This window comes from Heterodontus francisci, chromosome 12 (assembly GCF_036365525.1).
Source record: "Heterodontus francisci isolate sHetFra1 chromosome 12, sHetFra1.hap1, whole genome shotgun sequence".
Taxonomy (NCBI): Eukaryota; Metazoa; Chordata; class Chondrichthyes; order Heterodontiformes; family Heterodontidae; genus Heterodontus; species Heterodontus francisci.
The window spans coordinates 49,137,514-49,158,411 of NC_090382.1; the positions used below are offsets into that span (position 1 = coordinate 49,137,514).

At 42.8% G+C, this 20,898-nt stretch overlaps 1 protein-coding gene across 3 annotated transcripts in view; it reads right to left on the reverse strand.

Annotated features, from left to right (window-relative positions):
• afap1l1a (actin filament associated protein 1-like 1a) overlaps positions 1–20,898 on the reverse strand; it is a 290,476-nt gene that overhangs the window by 76,554 nt on the left and 193,024 nt on the right. For all 3 annotated transcript variants that reach the window (XM_068043393.1, XM_068043390.1, XM_068043391.1), the window contains 5 exons: positions 15,673–15,771; positions 13,350–13,561; positions 8,508–8,687; positions 4,635–4,718; positions 1,350–1,443 (listed from right to left, as the gene is read on the reverse strand). In XM_068043393.1, the coding sequence (XP_067899494.1) occupies positions 1,350–1,443; positions 4,635–4,718; positions 8,508–8,687; positions 13,350–13,561; positions 15,673–15,771 (669 nt within the window). The remainder of the gene's footprint in view (positions 1–1,349; positions 1,444–4,634; positions 4,719–8,507; positions 8,688–13,349; positions 13,562–15,672; positions 15,772–20,898) is intronic.

Sequence of the window (20,898 nt, forward strand, 5' to 3'; positions counted from 1 at the left end):
GTTAAATGATAATTTTCTTTGGTCCACTGACTGGAGATCTGAATTTATATTTTTTTGAAGAAATTTAAAAAGAACATTTAAAACAGCTTAAGATGATCACCTAGTTTGCAACACTGTATCCCACATTGCAAAGGACTGTGAGGAGGGAGACGAAATGGCTGCATTTCCCAGCAAGAACCAAGACCCAGGAAGTTTAAAGGAACCCTACCTGTTCTTTCAGCAAGCAGAGAAATACAGCTAACTGCTATGTTTTGAATCAATGAGTGACTGTCATGTGACAAGCCCCGCCCCATTTGTGGTTTTAAACTGGTGTTTTTCTCTGCAGCAGAGGAGATGCAACTGGACTCTGACATGTGCAGACCAAAGTGGGGGTATCTCTCTCTCTCCATTCCAGTTTGAAAGCTTTCAAGTCCTGCTTGTTGACTGACCCACCTTTTCAAACTCCGGATACAATCCAAAACTCTGTTGGAGGAAATCATCCACATTGCTATCTCCAAGAGACTCACTGAACCAGTCATCTACCTCTTCAAACTAAAAGCCTGAGGACCCCTGAATTCAGCTAGAAGCCAGCAGAATCACCAAACACCACAGACTGTATACCTTTTTGTGGACTCTAACTCAACCAATCTACCTTTCCCCACCCTGTAAACTATTTATGTGTGTAAACCTTTAGTATGTGTGTGTGAGTGAAAGTTGGCATGTTATTATTTTGTGAGTTTGGTTTAGGTACGATAAAGTTATCCTCTTTCTTTGTTAACTCAAGAAAACCTGCAATCAAACACCCAAAGAAGTGGCCAGTACATCCACTTTCAGAAAGAATTAAACCTGTTGTGGTCTAACAAAGAGAGGGAAAAGAGGGAAGCCTTCAACCCCTCCTCACTTGACCGTAACACGGGGTAAAAGAGTTACGGCAGGCAGGTAGGAAAGTGGAGTTAAGGCCACAATCAGATCAGCCATGCTCTTATAGAATGGCGGTGCAGGCTTGAGGGATTGAATGACCTACTCCCATCTTACTTCTTATGTTCTTACCAGCTGGTCTATCGAGCCTACCCTGTACAGCATGGTGTAACTTCTGTACACTATCAGCCTCATCCTCCTTACTCATGCAGCCTGAAAACTTCTGAGAGAGGCAAAGAAAGGCTGAGGCCAAATTACGAAAAAACTCAAGAAATTCCTCTACAACCCCAAAGGTGATATATAAGTCTTGCGTTTGGACACACCTCACTTGCATTGCTAAAACAGTGAATGATTTTATATTGTTACTTTCAGGCTTACTTGAAAAAGGACAAATACAACTGGAAACAATGCAGTTTAAAAACAATTGTTTACATTGCAATGTACTGGCTTACCATGTTCTCTACTTTCTCTGCCATTAACTGGAGATCCGGTCTCCCCTGTTGCTACACTCTCAGCGTCTGAAGCCTGTTTTTCATTTGATAATCTCTGTAGAAATGCATGGAAACCAAGATCAATCTTTTGTTTTTACAATACTAGGAAGCCTTATTCTTGTTTTCCCAGACATCTGCCTAAAGGAACCTAATCTGAATGGGATACTAGCAAGAACAGCAACTCCCACAATGCGGCTGAAATTCCTGACTTTGCTAACTTTGACAAAAAAGTAGTGAAATATCACACTTTATCCTTGTCTATTTTTTACTAAATTATTGAGGACAGGTTTTTGCTTTTTCTTTTTAATACGCTTCGAGAAGAATCTTCTTGATGAATTTTCTTATAACTACTGGGCGGCATAGTGGGGCAGTGGTTAGCACTACAGCCTCACAGCTCCAGCGACCCGGGTTTGGTTCTGGGTACTGCTTGTGCGGAGTTTGCAAGTTCTCCCTGTGACTGCGTGGGTTTCCGCCGGGTGCTCCGGTTTTCTCCCACAGCCAAAGACTTGCAGGTTGATAGGTAAATTGGCCATTGTAAATTACCCCTAGTGTAGGTAGGTGGTAGGAGAATTGAGGGAAGATGGGGATGTGGTAGGGAATGTGGGATTAAAGTAGGATTAATATAAATGGGTGGTTGATGGTCGGCACAGACTCGGTGGGCCGAAGGGCTTGTTTCAGTGCTGTATCTCTCTATGACTCTACTATCCAAAAGTTTTACATTCCACTTATGAACCATCTGAAGATTTCCGTTCTGTAAATTCTTTCTTATCTTATGTATACTTTGTCAGCTAATTTATGATCAGTTTGTTGTCAGCATATGTTTCAGACATGATGCAATTACACGTGAATATAAAAATTCATATTATGCAGCTTTTTATGCATATTATGAAACTTATGCAGCATGTAACTATTATTGGCAGATATTTTCCAAAATCACCTCACAGGCGGTATAATAAACAGTAGTTTGATAATTTAAGATTTAATGGAAACAGCTTTTGAATTCTTTCTTATCTTGTGTATGCTGATTGTATATAGACGGTACTCTGATAACAACGACAAAGTTCTGGTCAAAGCCAATTTTCAATGTAGGAGCATGAATAAGAACCTTTATTGACCCTATTTACATGAAGTCATTAGGTCGCACAAATATGCTGCCAACTCATTCACTAGAACTTGTGAGGCAATAGTGAAGGGTGATTTATTTGCTATTTAGCTATTTAGATTAAACATATATAACAGATTCTAAATAAAAAAGTGGCAAATAGATTTCTTGAAAGAAATACCTGTTCCTGCTTACATCGTAACAACAAATCTGGTAGTCGAGTAGACTGATTTTATTGGAGCAAAGGTTAATCATTGCATCTTCTGTCTACACATGCACATGTCAAGAAATTGTTTTGGTAGTAAATCCATTTCAGAATAAAATTAGTTAATACAGCATCAATTATATGCAACAGATTTTTTAAATTCATTAATAAGACAGAGAAAGCAGCATATTTGACTGTATATAAAATGGTTATTTTCATTGCTCCTAATTTTAATTTTCTGTGTTGGCTATTTTTAGTTAAATATATTTTCCCCAAATAAATGAAGTATTTCTCCCAGTTTAGCTCTCTCTCTTCCACACGTACTAGTTTCCCATTTTAAGAAACTGAGCAGATGATCTGCTCCCTAGATTCTGCCATTATTACCTTTCAACCAATAAGTGAAATATGAGGGATGCACTCAAGAGATTTCTCTTCCTCCCCTCTGGGGAATCTGCCTACGTTGTTCTAACAGCAAAGCTGGAACTGGAACTCAACCTGGACAAAATCATGGGTGAGTATTCCATTACAGTATGTGCATCCTGTGCCTTTCTAATATTAGATCATAGGTAATTAAAAATTAAAACATTTATTTTCCTTTACTCTTCCCATGTCTGCAGAAGGTGACAAATTAAACTGTGCTAATGGATCCACAGGTACCAAAAGCCCTCAGGTAGTTTGCCCATGTGCTATTCTTTACGCAGGCGCCTGAAACAGTGTCAGACAGCAATTCAACCATGAAGCTAAGCCTGACACTGTCCTTACCTCCTTTCCGCACACATGTAGGGCTGAATTTTATTTTCCCGCCGATACTAGCAGCGGTGGAGGAAACAAATGGCGGCCTGCACACACGGGCCACACCGCCGTGATCTAGTGTGTGGCGGATCATTTAAATACACAGGGTGGTCCACAATCATATGGTGGGGGCAGGCAGTGTGACACTGTGAACGGCATCAGCTGCCTCTGCGCAGGCGCCATTTTTAAAGGGTTGTCAGACCTGCATAGTTGAACCCCGTACCTCCCCCCCGCCCCAACTATACTGTAAATAAATTTCTGACCCATACCGCCCCCAATACAATGAAAATAAATGGCCACCCCGTTCTCCCCCAGAAACACTTACATTGTAGATTTCACCTCTCTCCCCTACAACTGCACAAAGTGCAGAGGTCACCCCTTTCCCCTCACCCCCAGCCACACTTGAAATGCAGAGTTGACCCCGTTTACCTACCCCCCCACTTCACTAAAAATCCTAAGTTCCTCCCTTCTCGACCTCAGTGGTGCCAGAGTGCTGACCGTTGCACGGAAGATCCCGGACAGCTGGTAAGATCGCGGTGAATGGTATTTAAATGCATTCATTTCGTTTATTTAAAGTCAGGTCCCATTGCCAAGCGGCGGGGGGGGTGGGGGTGGGGTCGCCACGGAGACTCGCTGCCGCTGGGAAGATCAGGCCCGGCAATCCCAGCGTCAGGCTCCGTGACAGGTCGCTGCCACTGCGATCTTCTGGCACCTGCCCCAACCCCCTCCACCGCCTCAGAGCCCAACACTGGGAGCTCAACAAAATTCAGCCTGTACTTTCCATCAGGGTGACTGGAAAGCGATCAGCAACAATATCTGGTTGATGTTGTTCTCCCTCCCATGGACAAGACTGAAATCAGCTACATTAACACGCCTCTTGGATTATATATCCATCTATCCATCGAGTCCTTTGGCTCCCTATAAATTGATTTTTACAGTGGAGCTTTCCAAAATGTAAAGTCACTTAAATCATCTTTGCATCAATAATCTGTCCCAAGGTTGTGTAATTCTTCTGACATTTTTACCATCAACATAGTCCACTCTTTTTAACTAATATTTTTGAAGTGAAATTGGTCTGAACTTCAATTGTTCGTGTATTTATTAAGCATAAAATGTTCATTCAAACACAAACATATCTTACATTTACCTTTTCCAGTTCTAATTTTGGTAGAAAAAGTGGTGATGTTGATCCCTCAGTCCCATTGCACTGGCTGCATATGTCCCTAATTATCTAAAGACGTAAAGCACAGCATATGAGACATGGTAAATCAGCAGACCATTTTACTTTTTCTTTCTATTGAAGTTAAATGGAAGTTTATCTCAAAGTTGGGACCCCCACTGGCAATAGCTGTGTGAGGTACATGCAGCATAAAATCAATCTCTATTGCAGTTTATATTAGGAAAACACACTGAAAGTAGTGAGGAACAATTTGGAGCACAAGGTATAACTTAGATAGGGTAATTGAACAGAACTTTGAGAATGCAGTTGACGAAAAAGCGAACAAAATGGAAAAAGGGGTTACAGTATCAAACTTTTGTGATGAGGGAGAGGAAAGATGAGTTTAATATGCTGCGTGATAAGCATCTTGGTGAGAGGATGGAACATCACACTGGGGAGAGTTTACAGCTGTGCATATTTGATTTTTGTAAATGTATATAACAGTTAGTCAAGATGAGCTTTCACTACTTTTCCTTTGGTGACCCACAGCCTGTCTGTGGTCAGATCTGCTGAGGTTATGTCTGGACTTGTCGTTCTGCTTCATGCATTTCTCAAAAGATCTAACACCCAAATCTGTGTGTGAAACAATGCAAGGAAACTGTAGAAGGGTTTCACAGCATCGTATACAGGCCTGGTGTGGGATCAAGCTATCTCAAAAGCCAATGGGGAGATAAGCTTTTCCTAACTAAAATAATCTAATACTCTGATTCCATCAGAGAAGCTGTGAACAATCAGAGGAAAAGCAGAGTGGAAAAGTCAAACGGATCAGATTTCAGACAAAAATAATTAGGATTAAGATCCACACCAATAAAAACATGATTCACTGCAGAAAGGGTGTCCATTTTCTTTCTCAGCCTCCCTAAGCTTTGGTTCAAGACTGATGAAAATCAAGTCGTCTGGACACAGCCTTTTAAATTGCTCCAGTCTTCTGAAGATGTTCCATGGAAATACTCAGAGATTTAGTCAGAACATTGCAGTGCACATTTGCTTATAATTAAAATAGTTATTCTTTTGAGTAGTAATTCTTTTGTGTTTCCTTTACTAAGTTCATTAATAACATTAGGAGCTATGTTATTCAGTCATTAAAGAAGTCATTGGAGAATTAATTTGTATTAGATTTAATTTGCCGTCTACAGTTTCAATTAAAGGAATACAACTTCTTTAAAGAGGCTCTCTTAGGTTTCAGCGCAAAATACTAAAATTATAGGCTAACAGAATCATAAGTTGATTTGAAAGACCGTGATTAAAACGCGACAAATAATCTCTTGTTACATAATACTATGATTTAACTTATTAAAAAGGACCCTTTGGTTTTTGTTCTAAACAAGTAGCCAGTTTTACTATTTTGAAATAATCATGATGTCCCTAGAGAGCAATTTCAAAATCCATCAGATTTATTTCAAATTAGGAAATTTTGGCACTCATTTTAATTACAGTATGCTACTACTGTAATATACAGCAACAACGTTTACCTGTATAGCGCCTGAACATCATAAAATGTCCCAAATCGCTTCGCAGGAGTATTTTTAAATAAAATATGACACCAAGCCACCTAAGGAGATATTAGGACAGATGGCCAAAAGTTTGGTCAAAGAGTATTAAGGAGTGTTTTATAGGAGGAAAGCAAGGTGGAGAGGCAGACCAGTGTAGGGAGGGTATTCCAGAGCTTAGGGCAGAGGCACTGAAGGTGTGGCCACCAATCGTGGAATGATTAAAATTGCAGATGCAAAGAGGCTCGAATTAGAAAGAGCGCATATATCTCAGAAGGTTGCGGGGCTGGAGGAGATTACAGAGATAGGAAGGGGCGAGGCCATGGAGAGATTTGAAAACAAGGATGAGAATTTTAAAATCAAAACCTTGCTTGATTGGGAGTCAATGTAGGTCAGCAAGCACAGGGGAATGGGACTTGATGTGATTTAAGGCACGGGCAGCAGATCTTTGGATGATCTCAAGTTTACGGAGGGAAGAATGTGGGAGACCAGCCAGAAGTGCGTTGGAATAGTCGAGCCTAGAAGTAACAAAGACATGAATGAGAGTTTCAGCAGCAGATGAGTGGAGACTGGGTGACGTTGGACAAACTACGGAGCTGGAAATAGGCGATCTTAGTGATGGCGCAAATATGTGGTCGAAAGCTCATCTCAGAGTCAAGTATGACACCAAAGTTGTGAACAGACTGGTTTAGTCGCAGACTGTTGCCAGGGAGAGGGATAAAGTTGGTAGCCAGGGAATGGAATTTGGAGCGGGGACCAAAAACAATGGCTTCAGTCTTCCCAATATTTAATTGGCACCCATTTTAATTACAGTATACTACTCCTGTAATATATAGAAATTAAACTTCTCATTTGTCTGATTTCTCAAATATATTTAAACATAGTTACTTGTTATGTTCTAGCCCCCTTCCTACATCTCAAACTTTTATTGAGAGGTTGATATGGCCGTGGGGTTAGGCCTAATGGACAATAATTAATATACTCCTGTACATCAGATAGAAATTACTGTTGCTGATATTAGTGGATGCATGCTTAACTTACTTGCTTAATGCTCCGCTGTGTTCTATTTTAAATAGTGGTAACCACATTATTTTAAATGGTATGGTTAATATCTTTGTTAAAATAGCTTAAAGCGGAATATATGAATATTTTCAGCAGTTGGTTGATGATATTGGTGACGGCAATTGCAACCCAATAAAGTGATAAAGGGCAGGATTTTTGGGCCCTGCTGACAGCAGGAATGGAGGCAAACGGGACCCAAAAATACCAGTGCTGGCTGTCGTGCCTGTTTCCTGACCCCGTTTTCAGTGCAGAGTAGCTCATTAAGAGCTTTGTTAACTCCAATTAAAGGAAGCTGTTTCCCACACTGGTGGTGGATGGTTTGAGTTCATGGAGATGGCAGGCTGGGGGACCAGGGCTCCAGGTAGACCTAGAGGCCCTCCCTGCCTGCCTGGGTGTGGGTACAGTCACATGCCACCTTGCAGGGAGGCTCCCCCCAATGCCCCACAGTGGTGGCCTGGCTGCAAGAACCATCTTTTAATTCAAGTTTTAAGAAAGCTGGTAAGTGATGCCTCCATGGTGAAACGCCTTCTCTGTTACTTACTTGCCATCACAGCCTGTAGCTCTTGTTAAGCTGGATTCGCCCTCTAGCTTTGAGAGCCCACCCACCACCCTTAATTGGACAGGGAAGTGTCTCCATGCCAACTAAGGGGGTGCCTCCATGAATCCCAATGAGTGAGTGTTTCCCCCTGTGGGTGGGTTCGGGACCTGGAAACAGTCACGACTTGTGTTTCCCGCCCTTGTAGGGAATATCCAGCCCATAGATTTTGTAAAATGTCCTTATGACATTTAGTGGTGTGTTACTGCACTCCTCTTCATTTTGTATTCTAAATTGATAGACCAAATTGGCACTTTGAACTTTTGAAATTAGTTGAAATGTCAGCAGTATAGAGGACACTGTTGTCAATTCAGGATTATTCCAGTCTGCAGTAATCAGGAAAGTGAAGGAGATAAGGAGATGAGCGTTTTAATCTCTGCCCTTTGTGCAAGAGATTGTTTCAATCGTTCATTTCCAAATGAAACATTTGCAGCGCTTAAACACTAAACATAAGAGCTGTAAGCAACGTGGTATTTGAGTCTTCTCCAGAAACTCCTGTTAGCTTATGAAACCAGAAATGTAATTGCTGGTTTGATCTGCTCTTTATCAACCATAAAGGTCTTGTTATGATTCAAAATCTACAGAACATGAGAGAGTATTTTGCGCAATGGTATCCTATAAAAATCTTGGTATTCATGATTTGTAATGCAGTACCTTTAACCATTCCTCTGCTTGCTCTTTGCTTTGTACAGCTAATACAAGTGCCTCTGTTCCTGGTTGGGAGAACCTTAGTTCATGTTTCTTGCGTCGTCCATCTTTGGGCACATAAATAACATTGCACACGTTCAGTGGTAGCTCCATGTGAGGCTGATGGTCTTTGGAGCTCTTGTAACACTAAAAGAAGAGAAATTTCCATTTGTTTTGCATTTCTTTGAGGGAAATCCTCCAGTATAAAGCAACACTTTTTCTCATCACTCCCTTTAAGCTAACACTCAATAATAAGTACGTCTTGATGGAGTTGACAGTTGGTTATCCAATACAGTAGCATTGTTTTAATTACAATATATAAAGCTATATTCTGAGATATGAACCTGGTTTTAAGTTTGTAACTGGGAGTAGTACAGAACAAATAACCCAGACTGTGTCATGTCTTTTCAACAGAAGTGAGGACTACAGACTAAATACAGAACTGTTCAGCAACTGCATAAATCATGCTGTACTGTCAGAATGGAGTATACAGTAGTGAAAAATGTAAACTAAAATTTCAAAACTCTTAGATTTCCAAGCTGAATTAATTTAAATATTAATTCTTGCTGTGTCCCATTTCAACCAAGGACAAACAAAACTCCTTTGTCCTCATAAGCACGCTCACGATTTGATTCAAACTACAAAATTTTCTTATTACAATTTTCACTGCTTTATTGATGAGACTGAAACCTTGATTGGTTTGCATGTGTGGTCATTTTATCATACTGAGTAACATGTTGAATCTCATTTTCCCCATGGAATACTGCACTGTGCTATCTAAACTTGCCCAAATAAAGGGCCTGAATATGTGTCAGCACTGTCTGTGTTCTCCTTCAGTCAAGTGGTGGTTAGATGTTTTTCGAGGGGTTAGATGTTTTTCGAGGGGTTGTATGTGGATGAGATTTGTCCACTAAAGGTTTGTTAACGGGATTTTCGAATCTGTTCCTCATCAAGATTAAAACAGCAAGATTTTTAAAAGTTAGAGAGGTCTTTACATTTCTGAAACTCTTGTTCATCTTGCCATCAAACTGCGATAAGCGAGCAGGCTGCAGATATGAATTCCAACTCACCTGTATTCTGATTTTACAGTGTGTGGTACAGGGATGTTTATGAGTAGTTTACCTGACCAAGCTTTCTTGACTTTATGACAAAATAAGGTTTGTATCCATATATAACTTGAGAGCCACTCAGCATGGTGAACCAGCTTGCCCTGTACTTCCTCCTCAGTACAGCCATGTACATTTCCTGTAGCAATGTTAATGTTGACGTGGTGAACTGATGCATTATTACAATTTGCATCATGAACAGTTGCTAGCTCATCACCACTAACAAAATCTCATGAACAGAAAATGCATGATTTAAAGCTACACGTTCCTTGATATTTGTTAGCAGCTCAGTAATTAATTGCAGCACTTCAGGAGACTCGCCTCCCCGCGAGTGGCTCTCTAGCAGAGCAAGACTACACCTTCTTCTGGCAGGGCAGGGATCCTGAAGAACCAAGACAGCATGGAGTGGGCTTCGCCATCAGAAACTCCTTGCTCAGCATGATAGAGCCTCCCTCAAATGGCTCGGAACGCATACTGTCCATCCGACTGCTCACCACCTCTGGTCCAGTACACCTACTCAGCATCTATGCCCCAACACTCTGCTCCGCACCTGAAGCTAAAGACCAGTTCTATGAACAACTCCATAACATCATTAGCAGCATCCCCAACACCGAACACCTATTCCTGCTGGGGGACTTTAATGCCAGGGTTGGGGCCGACCATGACTCATGGCCCTCCTGCCTTGGGCGCTATGGCGTTGGAAGGATGAATGAGAACGGGCAGAGACTGCTTGAGTTGTGTACCTATCATAACCTCTGCATCACCAACTCGTTCTTTCACACTAAACCCTGTCACCAGGTTTCATGGAGGCACCCAAGATCACGTCGTTGGCACCAGCTAGACCTCATTGTCACAAGGCGAGCCGCCTTAAACAGTGTTCAAATCACACGCAGCTTCCACAGTGCGGACTGCGACACCGACCACTCCCTGGTGTGCAGCAAGGTTAGACTCAGACCAAAGAAGTTGCATCATTCCAAGCAGAAGGGCCACCCGCGCATCAACACGAGCAGAATTTCTCACCCACAGCTGTTACAAAAATTTCTAAATTCACTTGTAACAGCCCTTCAAAACACTCCCACAGGGGATGCTGAGACCAAGTGGGCCCACATCAGAGACGCCATCTATGAGTCAGCTTTGACCACCTACGGCAAAAGTGCGAAGAGAAATGCAGACTGGTTTCAATCTCATAATGAAGAGCTGGAACCTGTCATAGCCGCTAAGCGCATTGCACTTTTGAACTACAAGAAAGCCCCCAGCGATTTAACATCTGCAGCACTTAAAGCAGCCAGAAGTACTGCACAAAGAACAGCTAGGCGTTGCGCAAACGACTACTGGCAACACCTATGCAGTCATATTCAGCTGGCCTCAGACACCGGAAACATCAGAGGAATGTATGATGGCATGAAGAGAGCTCTTGGGCCAACTATCAAGAAGATCACCCCCCTCAAATCTAAATCGGGGGACATAATCACTGACCAACGCAAACAGATGGACCGCTGGGTTGAGCACTACCTAGAACTGTACTCCAGGGAGAATGCTGTCACTGAGACTGCCCTCAATGCAGCCCAGCCTCTACCAGTCATGGATGAGCTGGACATACAGCCAACCAAATCGGAACTCAGTGATGCCATTGATTCCCTAGCCAGCGGAAAAGCCCCTGGGAAGGACAGCATTACCCCTGAAATAATCAAGAGTGCCAAGCCTGCTATACTCTCAGCACTACATGAACTGCTATGCCTGTGCTGGGACGAGGGAGCAGTACCCCAGGACATGCGCGATGCCAACATCATCACCCTCTATAAAAACAAAGGTGACCGCGGTGACTGCAACAACTACCGTGGAATCTCCCTGCTCAGCATAGTGGGGAAAGTCTTTGCTCGAGTCGCTCTGAACAGGCTCCAGAAGCTGGCCGAGCGCGTCTACCCTGAGGCACAGTGTGGCTTTCGTGCAGAGAGATCGACTATTGACATGCTGTTCTCCCTTCGTCAGATACAGGAGAAATGCCGTGAACAACAGATGCCCCTCTACATTGCTTTCATTGATCTCACCAAAGCCTTTGACCTCGTCAGCAGACGTGGTCTCTTCAGACTACTAGAAAAGATCGGATGTCCACCAAAGCTACTAAGTATCATCACCTCATTCCATGACAATATGAAAGGCACAATTCAACATGGTGGCTCCTCATCAGAGCCCTTTCCTATCCTGAGTGGTGTGAAACAGGGCTGTGTTCTCGCACCCACACTTTTTGGGATTTTCTTCTCCCTGCTGCTTTCACATGCGTTCAAATCCTCTGAAGAAGGAATTTTCCTCCACACAAGATCAGGGGGCAGGTTGTTCAACCTTGCCCGTCTAAGAGCGAAGTCCAAAGTACGGAAAGTCCTCATCAGAGAACTCCTCTTTGCTGACGATGCTGCTTTAACATCTCACACTGAAGAATGCCTGCAGAGTCTCATCGACAGGTTTGCGTCTGCCTGCAATGAATTTGGCCTAACCATCAGCCTCAAGAAAACGAACATCATGGGGCAGGATGTCAGAAATGCTCCATCCATCAATATTGGCGACCACGCTCTGGAAGTGGTTCAAGAGTTCACCTACCTAGGCTCAACTATCACCAGTAACCTGTCTCTAGATGCAGAAATCAACAAGCGCATGGGTAAGGCTTCCACTGCTATGTCCAGACTGGCCAAGAGAGTGTGGGAAAATGGCGCACTGACACGGAACACAAAAGTCCGAGTGTATCAGGCCTGTGTCCTCAGTACCTTGCTCTACGGCAGCGAGGCCTGGACAACGTATGCCAGCCAAGAGCGACGTCTCAATTCATTCCATCTTCGCTGCCTCCGGAGAATACTTGGCATCAGGTGGCAGGACTATATCTCCAACACAGAAGTCCTTGAAGCGGCCAACACCCCCAGCTTATACACACTACTGAGTCAGCGGCGCTTGAGATGGCTTGGCCATGTGAGCCGCATGGAAGATGGCAGGATCCCCAAAGACACATTGTACAGCGAGCTCGCCACTGGTATCAGACCCACCGGCCGTCCATGTCTCCGTTATAAAGACGTCTGCAAACGCGACATGAAATCGTGTGACATTGATCACAAGTCGTGGGAGTCAGTTGCCAGCATTCGCCAGAGCTGGCGGGCAGCCATAAAGACAGGGCTAAATTGTGGCGAGTCGAAGAGACTTAGTAGTTGGCAGGAAAAAAGACAGAGGCGCAAGGGGAGAACCAACTGTGCAACAGCCCCAACAAAGAAATTTCTCTGCAGCACCTGTGGAAGAGCCTGTCACTCCAGAATTGGCCTTTATAGCCACTCCAGGCGCTGCTTCACAAACCACTGACCACCTCCAGGCGCGTATCCATTGTCTCTCGAGATAAGGAGGCCCAAAAGAAAGAAAGAAGGAGTAATTAATTATAGTGAAAAATGGATATTTCTTCCTTTTTTAACGAAAGAGGGACATTAGGCTTTAAATTTAAAAATGAAAAGGGTTTGTTCATAAGTAGTAATATCCTCATGTTAATAACATATCTGCTAAAAAGTATAGTTCACACTTTAAACTACATTTATTTCTTTTCAAAAAAGGCATATGGCTATTTTAACTAACTTCCTAAACATTCCATAGGGATCTATCAGTTAACTGGTTAAAACACTAATGTGCTTCAATGGTTAGCCCTTCTAAGTTTAAAGTTTAACAATCAATTTACCAGTAGTCTGTTTTCCTTAATGACACAGAGCTGCTTGGCCCACTGCCCAAAGCGTTTCTTCCTCAGCAGGAAGGCACAGATTCTGCAATCTTTCACCAAGTCCATGGAGGCTTCCTCTGATGGCCACTGGTGGGTCAGCTGTTGACCTTTCCCATCTTCCTCCTCATCATCATACGATTCATACGAGCTGCTCACTACATCTGAGTCATTGTCTGCATGAAGCAATAAGTACATTTTCAATGAAGCATTACAATCTGTTGGAGATTCAGTAGTTCTGTTATGTTTGACAAGTCACAGTTCTAAGGAGTGTTTGACATTATAGTCTGTATTTTTATTCACCTCAATAGACCTAGTCTTTTGTTCTTCTTGATCCCTCTCATATATTTGGGATACTCACCAAACTAACACATTAATTAGATCTTGATTCTATACAGTGCATCTGCATTCTACATTCTTTGCTCATTCAACATTCGTACTAAGTCAAATGGAATCAAGTTAAAAAAGGCAATTTTGAAATGCTAAGATGACACATGGAAGGAAATGTTCATCTGTGAACACCAATTGAAGGTAGGATCAGGTTTAGCTGTAATGCCCCCACGGAAATTGTCCGTCAAAGTTTGCACATGAATAATGTCCACTTGAGCAAGGCACCACACAGCCATATCCCAGAAACAAGTTTTTACAAGAGGATGGAGAGAGGAGAAATGAAAACATAAGAACTTGGGCGGCACAGTGGCGCAGTGGTTAGCACCGCAGCCTCATAGCTCCAGCGACCCGGGTTCAGTTCTGGGTACTGCTTGTGCGGAGTTTGCAAGTTCTCCCTGTGTCTGCGTGGGTTTCCGCTGGGTGCTCCGGTTTCCTCCCACAGCCAAAGACTTGCAGGTTGATAGGTAAATTGGCCGTTGTAAATTGCCCCTCGTGTAGGTAGGTGGTAGGAGAATGGTGGGGATGTGGTAGAGAATATGGGTTAATGTAGAATTAGTATAAATGGGTGGTTGTTGGTCAGCACAGACTCAGTGGACCGAAGGGCCTGTTTCTGTGCTGTATGTCTAAATAAATAAACTAAGAGCATGACTAGGCCATTCAGTCCATCGAACTTGCTCCACCATTCACTAAAATATAGCTGATCTGATTGTGGCCTTAACTCCACTTTCCTGCCTGCCCCCCATAACCCTTGACTCTCTTGGTCAATCAAAAATCTGTCTAACTCAGCCTTGAATATATATTCAATGACCCAGCCTCCACTGCTTGTTGGGGAAGAGAATTCCAAACACTAACAACCCTCTGAAAGAAGAAATTCCTCCTCATCTCTGTCTTAAATGGGTGCCCCCTAATTTTAGATTCCCCCATGAGGGAAAACATCCTATTAGCATCTACCCTGCCTGAATATTCACGATGTGCAGCCAAGACACATCACTGATACATTTTGGGCTGAACATTTCCTTTCCACTAATAAATTCCTCTTCTGCTGCTCAGCAATCTGACGTGTCTCGGACTTGGCAGCAAAAAGTTAAGCCAAGGCTTTGCTGTTGGCTGAGATCAATGTCTCATGGATACCACTTAATGAATTGAAAAACCTGATGTTATGAGTTCCTTCTAAAGCATAAGGTACGAGTTACAACAGATACACATAGGGGCAAATTTTATGCTCTTCCCCGCATCGGGTTTGGAGGCAGGGAGAGCATATAATCGGGCGGGATGGTGGAGAAGGGGGGGGACTCCACCCAAATTAAGTGAATGGCCTTCCCATCCCATCGCCAAATAAGATCCTTAAGTGGGCAATTCATGCCCAATTAAGGGCCTCATACCACCGCCACCAGAATTAGTCCAGGGGAGGGCGGGCCTGTCACCGCACAGGCAGCATGACAAGCAAACCTAAATACCTGAACGAGGGACCCGACATCGGAAAGGGGGGACCCACTGAGAGACACCCCCTGTGCTTGCTGCCAACCCCCCTACACCCCTCTTCCCTGCGACCCTCACCCTGCTAAACCCATCCCACTGAGGCTTACCTGTGGCCTGCTTCCACCTCCGTGGCACTGCTCAGTTAACAAGCTGCCGGTCTCTGATTGGCCGACAGCTCTCAGCAGACAGGATTCGGTTGCCGGGGTCCTTGATCCCGGGGAAGGCCTGCCGCTGTCCACTTAAATGCCTAATTGGCACTTGTACTGCCGGGCCTTCCCGAGGCGACGCAGGGCTCTTGCCGGCGCTTTTGCCGGTGGTCAAGACCCCTATCGTCTGGATAAAATCCTGGCTATAATTATTTATATTAAAGATTTTTTGTGTAAGTAAACAATAAAAGAAGAAAATATTATGTAACTACATGAATGCTTATGTTCTCCAATGATCCTGGTAAGTGGGTAATTATTGTCAGCATCTTCATAATAGCCATCTTCGATCGAGTTTGGTGGACTGGAACTGTCTGAAAGAAAGAGAAAATATACTAAGTTAGAAAAAGACCCTTTTTAACTTGAAACAATGCTGACCATATTGACTAACTGAAGTGACAGTGGGTTAGACAAACAAAAAATGAAGATAGACTTGAATTTATATAGTGCCTTTCATGACCTCAGAATGTCCCAAAGCACTTTACAGCCAATGAAGTACTTTTGAAGTGTCGACACTGTTGTAATGTCGAAAACACGGCAGCCAAATTGTGCACAGCAAGGTCCCACAAATAGCAATATGAAAATCCATGAGTTTTCCCTCAAACAATTCTATTGAGTTACTGGGACATTATCTGTTGCTTTTATAACCATGCTGATGGCCTTTTGCGGATGGTGTGGTCTTTAAATGAAAGTTGATTGTCTGTAAAATATTTTAACCATTTTACCCTCCAACAATGTTTGACTGATGCATTATTTTTTGAATAATGTAATCCCATCTCTTTCAGTCCTCAAGTACATCCTTGTATTTATGCAGTTCCTAAAATATTAATAGAGCCTTATTATTCCTCACTTACTTCCTTGAGGATTCTTATTATCTCAAATACCTTATGGATATTTAACTATTTGATTCTTTCATAACATTTTTTTTTACAGATTTAAAATCCTGTACCAATTTGACTAGGTTTGAAATTTGTCTGCTATCTCTATTTATGAACACTGGTATGGAGTATTTATTAAAAGCATTTGTATTTTACTAAATCCCTCAATATTTTTTTATCAAAGGAGGCATCTCAGTATTATCTTTTTTTGCCAATGTTCTCCCAACCCCTTCTCCTGACAGTGCTGACCTCTTGCTGGGGTACATTTCCACAGGTGTTGGTCGCATTCCATTACCTTCCCCAAGCAGTGATTCTGCATTAGTTAGCTCAGCTTTGGTAGACAATTCTTTAATGGGTGGAGGGGCCATCACTTTTGAGCCCATTCTTCTTCTTAACTGATATTGACATGCACAAGCTTTCCATTAGGAAATCACTGGGTAGCAATCAAAGAAGCTTTTATCTTCCTTGCTCAGGGACGCCAAGGCCAGTTGTGTTTTCCCCAGCTGAGATCAGCTAACTCAGCACAGACTGTGAATCGAATTTGCAACTGGTCATTATGGCTCAGTCACAGATTTTATTTTAACAATTTTAAGTCATCAGGTCTGCTCTCTTACTAATATTTGTAACCAATTTATACCTTAAAGAACTTATTAGATTTTATAACTTAAAAATGTCATTTTTGCTGCTATTAACAATTCTAATTTGTATAATTAGAATTGGGGAGGCGATGGCGCAATGGTAAGATCACTGGACTGGTAGCCCAGAGGCCCAGGCTAATGCTCTGGGTACGTGGGTTCAAATCCCACCATGGCAAATGGTGAAATTTGAATTCAATTAATAAATCTGGAATTAAAAATCTAGTCTAGTGTGACCATGAAGCCATTGTCAATTGTTGTAAAAACCCATTTGGTTCACTAATGTCCTTTAGGGAAGGAAATCTGCTGTCCTTACCTGGTCTGGCCTACATGTGACTCCAGATCCACAGCAATGTGGTTGACTTAAAAAAAATGCCCTCTGAAATAGCCAGTCAGTTCAAGGGCAATTAGGGATGGGCAATAAATGCTGGCCTAGCCAGCGATGTCCACATCCCTTGAACGAATAAAAAAAAACTCTTTGCGTCTAATACTGATTTTGGTTTGGCTATGTGATAGTCGCCTGACTTAAATAAGGTGTGATCAGTTACAAATGATAAGTATTAGGATAATGTAAATTAAGGACTCCAGTAAATAATGGATATAAGAGTAGGGTCACACCTGAATTTACTGCAGAATCCTGGCTAGCAATTAATGAAATAAAGCACAAGTCCTGGTTTAAACAGGGTGTGAGAAGGGTCTGGCATGGCACAGTTCATACCTCACTAGATTTTCTCTTAAGGGTTTCTTTCCTACACAGCTCATCAAGACTATTTTTTTTATTTAGAGATACAGCACTGAAACAGGCCTTTCGGCCCACCGAGTCTGTGCTGACCAACAACCACCCATTTATACTAACCCTACAGTAATCCCATATTCCCTACCACCTACCTACACGAGGGGCAATTTACAACAGCCAATTTACCTATCACCTGCAAGTCTTTGGCTGTGGGAGGAAACCGGAGCACCCGGCGAAAACCCACGCGGTCACAGGGAGAACTTGCAAACTCCGCACAGGCAGTACCCAGAATTGAACCTGGGTCCCTGGAGCTGTGAGGCTGCAGTGCTAACCACTGTGTCATTTCAGAACCACTTCTGATCCTATTCTATAACTGAATCTAGAACTTGTAAACAACATTCCCTCTATATTTTTTTTTTGGAGTGTGCGGCTGATTTATTTAAGTGCACAGCCCCTTTTAAAACATTATTACAAGGCTACATACACACGGTAGCTTAAAGAGTTGACTTGTGCACGGCCTGCATGACGACTTTTGGGGTGCTGCGCTGTGGAAAGTCCCTGTTTCCAGTTTGACACATTGTGCCAATGGAAACATAATGCAGGACAAAGTCTAAAAACAGCAAGAATAATGTTGTCATGGTAACCTGCTGTTCAAATCTCAACTTATCTCATGTGATTGCTGTACATTATCCCTTTAAGCCTGCTTGTAATGAGCATATCATTTGTATAATAATGCAAAGGTTTTGAGTGTTGGTTATTGATAAAACAAACACAATATAAAACAATGCAATATTTTTAAGGCAGACAAGAACAATATTAGAAGGATGGGAGAATTTGCAGATGGGGAAAGGTTTTCACGCCAACACATTAAGAGAAACCACTTGAGGATAGTTGCAGCATTTTCAAGTCAAAATACACATGAGGCTGCAATTTTTATTCCTTCCTACCATCCACCCACCCCTACAAAAGAAATAGAAATAAAAAATGTCATGCTTTGTTCTCTGACTTCAACACATTCATCAAAGGCCCTGCCCCGCACCCTCCCCCCCCACAACCTTCAGAAAAATTTAGGTGGAGGCAGGAAGAGGTCCTTAGGTCCTCAATTGGCCTGAACAGGAAGGCCGTCCTCGGCCTTCCCTGACCCGGACAAAATGACAGGGGGATCAGGGCGACATTGGGAATGGTGCCCCCTGCCATTTCACTTCCCCCCTGCCTCCAAGAGCAGTACAAAATCTTGTCCACTGAGGGAGTGGTCAATCTATGGAATAGATTTCCGAGGGAGATAGTGGGAGCACTTGGTATTGATTGTTTCAAATGCAAAATTCCACTTCTGACAGTGCAGCACTCCCTCAGAACTGAATTTAAGTGTCAACCTAGAATATGTGATTAAATAGCGTCAAGTCTAGTTCGATGGAGTCCTGCTTCGACGGGGTACTTAAGTCGGGAATTTGGTGAGTGTGGGAATTTTAAGGGTTTTAAGGGTTGATCTCATTCTAATACGTAGTCACGTTTTGCATTTAGCATTCAGCTTTAATTTAACCTTAACCTGTAGTTTCTTTCAGTGTTAGTCAGTTGTTAGATAGGCTGCCTGCTAGGAGCAGCTGCAGAGTTAAATAATTGACTAATTAGGACTGGTTACCTAGTCAGCAAGGTCTGAGTCAGGAACTTTTGCTTGAAAAATACAGGAGTCTTCTGGTAACACACAAAATAAGTAGTACAAAGTCCTGCTTCAACACAGTGCTTACGTTGGGAATTTGGTGAGTGTGGGAATTCAGCGCAGTGAGGGAAGAGCTGCTGTTCTAGTCTTTTACAGAACAAAGAGTGGTTTGAGCAGGCATGAAGGTAGCAGCTTGTGACTGAGTGCAGCTCAAGACAGAGTGTGAGCTTGGGAATTTGATAAGTGTGGGAATTTTATGGGTTAATTTTTAAGGGTTAATCTCTTTCTAAAAGCTAATCACATTTGCATTTAGCATTTAACTGCAATTTACAGTTAAAGTCAAGCTTCTTTCAGTCTTAGTCAGGGATAAACAGGCTCCCTCCTGGAGAGGTACCTACAGTTAGTTAATTAGGTATCTAGTTAGAACTGGTTTCTCTAGCCAGCAGTGCATGACTCAGAATTTCAGTTGTATAAATACAGGCGGTCTTGCTAGCGCACAAATTTGGTGAGTGTGGGAATTTGGTGCAGTGAGGGAGGAGGTGCTGTTCTCACCTTTTACAAAAAAGTAGCGGTCTGAGAAAGGGAGTCAGAGACCAGCAATGGAATGTGAGAACTGAAGCCCGGAAGCATTAATTAGATGAGCAGGCAGGTGAGTGGTTAGTGAGTTTTAAATTTTTTTCTCTCTAAGTGGGGGCAGTAGTTTAACTGGTACTGAGGAGATATAAATATTGCATTAAATTTATAGCTTAACTAGTTAAACCAATTGATATAACTAAATATAATTGTTGAGTGATATTTCTAAACCTAATTTGTTGAATACAACACAGTAAGGATGGCATGCAGATGGTGTATTGCAGCTGTAGCATATGGGAGCTGGTGGATACCTGTGTGATTCACAGCAACCAAATCTGCAGTAAGTGTTTGCAGCTTGTAGAACTTCAGCTCAGAGTTGATGAGCTGGAGTCTGAGCTTTGGACACTGCGATGCATCAGGGAATGGGAAAGTTACCTGGACACTTTGTTCCAGGGGGCAGTCACACCTCTTAGGCTAGGTACTTTTGATTTGATCTGTGGACAGCGACAGGATGGTGTGACTGCAAGAGAGGCAGGTATAGGGATCCAGGAGGTAGAAATGGAGGAGCCCCAGCCCTTGCAATTGTCCAACAGGCTTGATGTTCTTGCAGCTTGTGTGGATGAGAGCATGGACTACAGGGAGGATGAGCAAACTGACTACGGCACTGTGGTGCAGGGGGCTATTTAAGTGGGGGGGATTTAAAAGGAAAGTAGTTGGAGAAGGGCACAGTATAGTTAGGGGGATAGGTATGGTTCTCTGCAGGCAAGAGCATGAGTCCCGAAAACTATGTTGCCTGCTCGGTGCCAGGGTCAAGGACATCTCCTCAGGGCTGGAGAGGAACTTAGAGTGGGAGGGGGAGGATCCAGTTATCATGGTCCATGTGGGTAGGACTAATAAAGAGGTTCTGCTGAGGGAGTATGAACAGCTAGGGGCTAAATTACTCTGGTTCTCATTACAAGTAT